The sequence below is a fragment of the Ochotona curzoniae genome, unplaced genomic scaffold (assembly GCF_017591425.1).
Source record: "Ochotona curzoniae isolate NIBS_2020 unplaced genomic scaffold, NIBS_Ocur_1.0 contig_1588, whole genome shotgun sequence".
Lineage (NCBI taxonomy): Eukaryota > Metazoa > Chordata > Mammalia > Lagomorpha > Ochotonidae > Ochotona > Ochotona curzoniae.
The window spans coordinates 25873-35482 of NW_024465131.1; the positions used below are offsets into that span (position 1 = coordinate 25873).

Here is a 9610-nt window from a genome sequence, read left to right on the forward strand (position 1 = left end):
GTAGCATAGGGTCATAAAGTTATAACATGTTTTATAATTGTTTGATTTGGGTCATAAGCAGAATAACTCACATTGTTTGTTGATCCATTGGTTACATCACAATATCTTATTGCATCTGATACAGGCTATCTGAGGTTGAAATAATATTACAATTTACAGGTACTATTTTTCAGATTGACATCATCTTAAATTAAGGCAAACATGTGGTATTTAGCCTTTTGGGATTGGCTCATTTCCCTTGGCATAATGGTTTCCAATTAGGCCCATTTGGCCACAAAGAACTTAATTTTATTTTGTAAATTAGCTCAGTAGTATTCCATGAAGTAAATGAACCAACCACAGCTTTCTTATTCAGTCTTCTGTTGAAGGACATTTCGGTTGCTTCTAAGTTTTTGCAATTATTGATTGTGCTGCTATGAGCATAGGGGTGCATGTTGGTTTCTCATGTAACATGTGTTTTGGATATATTATTAGGAGTGCAGTTGCTGGATCGTATGGTATGCAGATTTGGAAATGTTTGAGTGCTCTCCATACTGATTTCCATAGAGGCTGTACCCACCTGCAGTCCCACCAGAGGTGGAATAGTGTTTCTTTTTCCCCCCATCCCAAAAAGAAAATCTTGCTTGCAGTTTTTTTTTTTTTTGTATGTTTTCCATTCTTACTGGCATTAGGTGGTACTTCTTGTTGTCTTAATTTGGATTTCCCTTATTGCCAGGGAGCTTGAACATCTTTTTGTTTGTTTTCCATTTGGGTTTGATCCTTTGTGAAATGTTTGTCCATTTACCATTTCTTGAGTGGTTTGTTTGTTTTGGTTGTTCTGGAGATCCTTATATATTCTAGAGATTAGCCCCCTATCACCTATGTAGTGTGCAAAGATTTTCTCCCATTTTCTGGGTTGGTTTTTACTTTGTTGATTGTTTTCTTTGCTGTATGGAAGCTTCTTAGTTTGATATAGTCCGATTTGTTCATTTTGCTCTTGATTGTTATTGCTTTTGGAGTCCTTTTTAGGAAGTTGGGGCCTACATCTAAATTTGCAAGCTGTTTCTAACATTATCTTCCAAAAGTTTGAAGGATTCTGGATGTAGGTTTAGGTCTTTAATCCATTTAGATGTGATCTTAGTGTATGGTGAGAGATGTGGGTCTGTCTTCTCGTTTCTGCACGCTATTACCCATTTGTCCCAACAGCATTTATTGAAGAAGCCTTCCCATTTGCATGGACTGTCGCCTATTTTTTGTCAAAGATTAATTGGCTCTATCTGTGTTGGTTCCCTTCTGTTGTTTCTATTCTGCCCCATTGATCCTCCTCTCTATCTTTGTGCCAGAACTAGGCTGTTTTGATAACCACCATCATATAGTATGACCAGAGGCAGGACTGTGATTCCCCCTGTTAACTTTCTATTCTTCAAGATGATTTTAGTTATTCATGGTTTTTTGTTTCCAAATGAACCTTAAAATCTTTCATCTCTTGTATGTGCTTCTCAATGTTGATCAGAAGCTTTATAATGAGTTTTCTGAATTCTGAGAACCTTATTTTCTCAATGTCTTCCTCAGTGAACTCTGAGATTGGCATTAGGTTTTCCTCCTTTGCAGGGGAGTATTTAATAATATTCATTTTACCTTTATGTATTCTTTTGCTCTAGATCATTGCACTTCAGTGATCAGATTCTTCTCCTTGGTGCAGGATTCTAAGCTATGTCCTCCACAGGTCCACAGTTATTGTTAGTGTTTCCCCCAGGGACATATTTTGGCATGAGCCAATATCTTCCTACAAGGATAATTGGGCAGAGATCCAGGGGTGATCTCCCACACTAGAGAAGTCAAAGAGTGACATTTGCCAAATGGGATCCACATTTGGCCAGATGTCACAAGATTCTTCACTCTGATCAAACTTCATCCTTTATACTGGGTCGTAGCATAGAATTGTCACATGCATCAATTCATATTTGTGCTTCCAATTTTAGTCTGAAACAGCATGTGGAATTACAAAACTATAGAAAACTCTTATTACATACAGTGTGTAAATGATAAAGATGGTATTCCAAACAAGTGTTACGCACTGAAGATTTATTAGGAAACAAAAATCTGAAAGCAGTACTCATTCACATTTTATCCTTCAAAATAAAGATAACACAAATATTGCATCTTATTTTAGCAACACATAACCTGTGTTCTGAAATACACCGATATTCTGCATGTTTACTTTTAACACTTGCTGAAACTTCTAAAGCGTTTTTGCATTCTGTTGCACTTTTAGTGTTTTCTATTTGCACTTTACCTAAAGCTTGTTTCATTCACGTTGTAAGCTGACAGAGCATGCCAGTATGTTTATGGCAGCTAACATGTCCTTACACGTTTTAGTAATGAAAATTGACGACTTCCAAGAGGATTCTGCACATTATCTACATTCGTAATGTTTCCCCCATGTAAATTCTGATGTGTAATGAAATCTGCCTACAAAAGGATTTTCACCACAAAGGACATTCACATTGTTCTTATCCTGTGTGGGTTTTCTGATGTCTCATGAGGTGTGACTTCCGAGAAAAACTTTTTAGGCACTCATTACATTCATAAGGTTTTTCCCCAGTGTGGTTTCTCCGATGTGTGATTAGTTGTGACTTCTGATAAAAAGCTTTTCCACACTCACTACATTCATAAGGACTTACCCCTGTGTGGATTCTCTGATGTGTAACGAGGTTGGACTTGTGATTAAAAGCTTTTCCACACTCACTACATTCATAAGGTTTTTCCCCAGTGTGGATTCTCTGATGTGCAATGAGGTGTGACTTCTGAGAAAAAGTTTTTCCACACTCACTACATTCATAAGGTTTTACCCCAGTGTGGATTCTCTGATGTGCAATGAGGTGTGACTTCTGAGAAAAAGTTTTTCCACACTCACTACATTCATGAGGTTTTACCCCGGTGTGGTTTGCCTGATGTCTATTTAGGTGTGACTTCTGCGTAAAAGCTTTTCCACACTCACTACATTCATAAGGTTTTATCCCTGTGTGGATTACCTGATGTTTCATTAGGTGTGACTTCTGGATAAAGTTTTTCCACACTCACTACATTCATAAGATTTTTCCCCGTGTGGATTCTCTGATGTGTACTGAGGTGTGACTTTGTAGAAAAACCTCTTCCACACTCACTACATTCATAAGGTTCTTCCCCAGTGTGGATTCTCTGATTTGTAATAAGGTGTGACTTTTGTAGAAAACGCTTGTCCACACTCACTACATTTATAAGATCTTACCCCTGTGTGCATTCTCTGATGTGTAATGAGGTGTGACTTCTGAGAAAAAGTTTTTCCACACTCACTACATTCATAAGGTTTTACCCCGGTGTGGATTCTCTGATGTGTAATGAGGTGTGACTTTGAAGAAAAAACTCTTCCACACTCACTACATTCATGAGGTTTTTCCCCAGTGTGGATTCTCTGATGTGTAATGAGGTGTGACTTCTGAGAAAAAGTTTTTCCACACTCCCTACATTCATAAGGTTTTATCCCGGTGTGGATTCTCTGATGTGTAATGAGGTGTGACTTCCAAGAAAAAGCTTTTCCACACTCCCTACATTCATAAGGTTTTTCCCCAGTGTGGATTCTCTGATGTGTAATGAGGTGTGACTTCCAAGAAAAACCTTTTCCACACTGACTGCATTCATAAGGTTTTTCCCCTGTGTGGATTCTCTGATGTGTAATGAGGTGTGACTTCTGAGAAAAACCTTTTCCACACTCCCTACATTCATAAGGTTTTACACCTGTGTGGATTCTCTGATGTGTAATGAGGTGTGACTTCCAAGAAAAAGCTTTTCCACACTCCCTACATTCATAAGGTTTTTCCCCTGTGTGGATTCTCTGATGTGTGATTAGATGTGACTTCAGTTTAAATGCTTTTCCACACTGACTGCATTCATAAGGTTTTATCCCTGTGTGGATTCTCTGATGTCTAACGAGGTAGGACTTCTGATAAAAAGCTTTTCCACACTCACTACATTCATAAGGTTTTACCCCGGTGTGCATCCTCTGATGTGCGATTAGGACCGACTTATAATGAAAAGCTTTTCCACACTCACTACACTGATAGGCTTTTACCCTTGTGTGGATTCTTCGATGTGCCATTAGATATGACTTCAGTTTAAATGCTTTTCCATACTCACTACACTCATAGGTTTTTACCCCTGTGTGAATTCTCTGATGTGAAATTAGATATGACTTCAGTTTAAATGATTTTCCACACTCACTACATTCATAAGGTTTCCTGTCTGTGTGAATTCTCTGACACCTAATGACAGATACTTGCTGGTGAAAGGCTTTTCCACGCTCATTACATTCATATGCCTTCTCTGCAGTGTCAAGGATTTGATCTCCCATGAGTTCTGACTTTCGGTCAATGTTTTCTTTACATTCATTGCACACATTGAAATTTGCTCCACTTTCACTTCTATGTTTGCTATTAATGCAAGATTTATAGTTAAAAGGCTTTTTACAGTAACCACATATATAACAACTTTTTGCTGTTTTGGTTATCTCATTGACTTTGACATCTTCTTTATAAATAAGTGATTTCTCACTCAGGAAATGCTCATGGGATTTCTCTCCTGATTGTGTTTGTTGATGATTGTCAAAGTCAGGATTATTACTTAACATTTTCTCTTTAACCTGAACAGACTCTCCCACATTGACAGGTTGATTATTACATGCATTGCTGGTGTAAACTTTCTCTCTCAAAAGGAATGTCTTCTTCCTGCTGAAAGTTTTTTCTTTCCCACTGGGTTCAAAAGACTGCTCACAAGTGTGCATCTTATCATGTTGTCTGAGATTTTCCCCACTCTGGAGTTTGATCTCAGGCAAATTAGAGGCATGCTTTATCTCCAGAGGCATTTCATCAGGCATCCTGGGGGAAGAAAAGATTTCAAATGAGCTACGGTGTCTTGCTTCTGTCCTTTCAAAAGCAAGTTGACTTCTAAGATCTCTACTTTCAGGTGCTTTCTCTGCCCTGCATCCAAGTTTACCTGGTCACTTAGCAAGTAAAACATCTACTGAAAACTGATTTTCTGTTTCTGTTTCTATAATATGATACAGAAAGAAGCACTGAGTCTTTCTGGTAACATTTGCTCTGGTGCACGATATAACACCTGAACAAAGACCCAACCCCCAATCACTGCCTTGCTCTAGCTAAATCTCCAGAGGGATTACATTTTAGAGAGGTGGAGGTAGGAAGTACAGCAGTTTAAACTTCAGACGCTCTGCTCAGCACCTACCTACTTGCACTTTCCTTATCAACTCAATTTTCATATTAGACCCTAGGCTCTGAATGCTTGTGTTTGGACAGCTCCTTAGGGAAGATTGACAGTCCTCAGCAAAGGGCACTTTTCTGCATGACTTCAAACACACTAGGTGGATTCTGAATGCCAAGCACCTGACATGTACCCAAGCTCTGGGTTCTTTTCTCATGTTTCAGGTTAGTTTATTCTCTCTTGAGTGATGAGACTCCTTGCACCCCCAAGTATTCTTCTTGGCCTTGATTTTTTTGTTGTTGTTTAAAATTTGTATATTTTTATTGGAAAGTCAGATATGCAGACAGCAGGAGAGTGAGAGAAGAAGATATTCCGTCTGTTGATTCATTCCGCAAGTTACCACAATGGCTGAATCTGAGCTGACACAAAGCCAGAAGTCAGGAACTCTTCTGGGTCTCACACACAGGTTCAGTGTCACAAGGCTTTGCGCTGTGCTCGACTACAATGCCAGGCAACAATCAGGGAGCTGGATGTTAAGTGGGGCTGCCAGAATACGAATAAGTGCACATATGAGATCAATGCATGCAAAAGGAAGGGCTTTAGCTGCTGGCCTACCAAGCTGTGCCTTGGGTTTGATCTTTAGAAGTGACCTATGTGGGTCTTTAGATGACCCATTCCATAGAACACAGATTAGTTGAGAAAAGAACAGTTGCTTTCATTTGTATCCTGTCTCAATTAGATCACTCGTGTGTCTTCCTAAATCTGAGACATGAGAAGGCATAGCATATCAAGGATATATTTGGAGCTACAAAGTAGGATTTATTCCGTGTCTCTTCGAGAGAAAACCACTGGAAAATGCGTTACTCACAGGTTCCTGCCCAGAGAAAGGTCAGGGGACACTTCAAAACCAAAGACCCTTTTGAAATTTTGTTTTCTCCACCTCTCTCCATTCAAGAGGCACACCATCCTCTGGCTCTCACAAAAGTAACATAATTTCACTCCATCTGCTTTCTACATTCACCTCGTGATTTTCAAATGACCACTCTAACTATAAATGAAATACGTATGTATATGTAAAGAAGCAAATCATATTTCTTAAGTTGCATTTTTGTACAATTTCTCATTCATATCATGTTTTAATTATGGGCACAGCTAATTTTAAGTATCTTTATCAGGGCCCTGTGAGATATACTACTAGTGGCTAAATTCCTAGAATGAATGTACTAGGATCGCATATGGGTGCTGGTTTTAATCCAGGCAGCCTGCTTCCCATCCAGCTTTCTGCACGTGGCCTGAGAAGGCAGTCGAGGACAGTCCAAAGCCTTGAGATTCTGCAGCTGTGTGGGAGACCTGGAAGGGGTTCCGTGCTCCTCGCTTCAGCTCTAGTTGTTGTTGTTGCCTGGGAAGTGAATCAATGCATGGAAGATCTTTAATCACTCACCTCCTCTCTGTATGTCTGACTTTGCAATAAAAATCAGTATATTTTCAGAAACATATCACCTTTGGCAATGCAACTTCATTTTGGGTTATTGTACAATGTTTGTGATTACAACTTGCCTGAAGATGATTTCTTCACTTTCCTGATTAGCTCCAAGCAGCTCATTCTTTCTGTAACGATCTGAAATAAAGAAAAGAGTAACCATCTCCATGAAACTCATCTAAGTTTTTCTGTTAAAATGTTCAATTAAAGCCAATGAGGTTTGTTGCCATTCTAGATTGAGTACATTTTAATATTAATAAAATGTGGACATTTATGAACATAACTAATGAGCATTACTTCTTCTTTATTAATTCATTAGCATAACAACTTTTTAAAATGACACTTTCAATTACTTGGAATTGTGTATTTTAAGTTGATGCAGGATAGCAGTGAAAATGTGGCACAGAAACTCAAAATAAGGCTTGGGATGGATATCGTACATCCCATAACAGCACCAATCTGTCTTGGCTTGAGTACTCTGATTCAAACACAACATCCTGAGAATGTATCTGGCAGGTGGCACATGATGATTCAAGTGTGAGGCATCATGAAAAGACCAATAAGTAGTTCTAGATGTAAGGTTACTTGCCAGCAATTTTTTTTTAAGATTTATTTTTATTATTTTTTTATTGGAAAGGCGCATATACACAGAGGAGAGACAGAGAGGAAGATCTTCCGTCCAATGATTCACTCCCCAAGTGAGTGCAATGGCCGATACTATGCCCGTCCGAAGCCAGGAGCCTCTTCAGGTCTCCCCCATGGGTGCAGGGTCCCAAAGCCTTGGGCCGTCCTTGACTGCTTTCCCGGGCCACAGGCAAGGAACTGGATGGGAAGCGAGGCTGTTGGGGATAGAACCGGCGCCCATATGGGATCCCGGGCGTGCAAGACGAGGACCTTAACCACTGCGCCATCGCACCGGGACCGCCAACAAATTTTGGAAGGCATTGCTAGAGTAAACCTACACATGGAGTTTGTGGAATTCCTGTGTCTCATCAGCTATCCTCTGGGAGGAAACTTAAAAAAAAAAGATAAGAGATTTCAGGTCAAGTGAACCAACGGCAGTTGTAGCCCTGGTGACTATCTGGAATAGTCGGGGCTGTGGTGCTCAAGTGTGCATCCTGAGTGGGGTGTGGGGTGGGCTGGACTGCAATGCTAACCAGCTCATGCTAGGCCAAGGAATGACTTGACTGCATCGGGCACTAGCCTAAAGTCCAGTGGCATGTAGGAGGACTGTGTCTGGGAGGGGATAAGGGGCAGAAACTGGGGAAGCTCCCCTGGTGAGCTTGGTGAGTTATAGCTCCCACTGGTGAACACTTTATCCTGACCTGGGGGTCGGACAGGCTGGGCAAAGTAGCACTAACGGTTCATCAATGTATGAAAAGGTGATGGAACGGGCGCATTGGGCAGTACTGTGCAACCCTTAACCCACAAGTAAGACTGGAAACCAGGCTGGAGCACAGGGCATGCCCAGCTATGTTTTTGCACCTTGTGGTCTGCGTGAGCCACAGATGCTGAGCTACAGTGTCTAAGGCAGGGGTCACAACAGGTGAGGGGCTGTGCCAAGCTGAGTCTGAGCAACCACTGGCATGTGTAGGATCTATGGCTGGGAACAGGCCCAGTTGGGGAGCTAAAGGGACACCCTAGCTAGGTGGAGGTTCCCACCAGGGTGCACACAAGCTGGAATGGGGCTGTGTTCTGGTCAGGATACAGTTGTAGTCTTTATTGGCACAAGTGTGGAGGTGAACTGAGTAGTGCTGCCTCATGAACCCACTGGTCTGCGTGAAATCTGGCACTCAGAGTGGTTCTGATGGAGGAGCCCAGACAACTCCTCTGGAAGGACACAGACCCAGCAGGTAAGTGGACGAAGTTTGGAAGGAAACAGCCCAGAAGACGTCATGGAAAGTGTCCCACAAGCATACATTAGGCATGGGTAGGGGGCAGACCAAGCTGAATCAGTACACACCATCCACTGGAAAATCTGAATGCCAGAACACAAAGTGGGTCGAGCCAGCTTCAGTTGTGACAAAAGCAGGACACAACACGAAATGCCAAGATGAGCTTGCCTGGCCAGATGTGACCACAGCACCCAATGAGAACCAGGAAGGGAGGGGGCAGAACAGGCAGGGGAATAACGTGTGGTTCCCCTGCTGGACAGCTACTCTCACTGAAGAGTGTGAGTTCGGATGGGTGCAGACCAGACTAGGCAGGGCCAGAGCACCTGTGCACCTCATGTGGACCAGATCAGGGGAAAAGCCAGGCTGGGCTGATTACTCCTACTGGTGCAATCTACAATCGGAGAAGGTGAGGGTTGCTTGAGCTTAGCCACAGCATCAGATGGCAGAAGGTGGCACTGGGGGTGAGTTCTGTCAAGTTAAACCATAGAACCACCTGGAGATTGCATGGTCCAGGAGTTTGAGTGGCCTGGCAGGGAAACAGTGGGCTCCTCCCTCTTGGGTTACCACTCCCAACAGAAGGGCACGAAAACTAGGACAGGGGCTGGGGTGTCTTGACAGAGAGACACCCAACAACATCCGTGAGGGCTGCATAGTTGAGCTGGCAGATGGAACAGGCTCTAATACCCATTGACATGTATGAGAGCAGCAAGGGAGGTGGGACAGACTGGACTAGTCTGCCACACAGACTGGCAAACCAGGGTAGGGGGCAGGCCTGCCGGGGGTTATGTTGGATCACTCTAACTGGCTTGCAGCTCCCACTGGTTTATGCGAGGGCCGAGTATGTGCTTGGCAGAATCAGGCAGGACTGCAAACACCCATTGGTTCCGGTGGAAGACAGGGATGGAAACACAACCAGTCCAGCAACTGCAAACACCAACTGATCAGGGTGATGCACTGTGCTGAGCCTGGTTCCTGCTAGTACATACAAGAATCTGGTCTG

At 42.3% G+C, this 9610-nt stretch overlaps 1 protein-coding gene across 1 annotated transcript; it reads right to left on the bottom strand.

The window, feature by feature from the left end:
- Positions 1 to 2492: 2492 nt before the first annotated feature.
- Positions 2493 to 4891, bottom strand: LOC121148562 (zinc finger protein 260-like). Its single transcript, XM_040968671.1, is given in 5 exon segments — positions 2493 to 3043; positions 3046 to 3087; positions 3090 to 3207; positions 3209 to 4189; positions 4295 to 4891. Coding segments are annotated over 5 exon segments (2289 nt in total).
- Positions 4892 to 9610: the final 4719 nt, after the last annotated feature.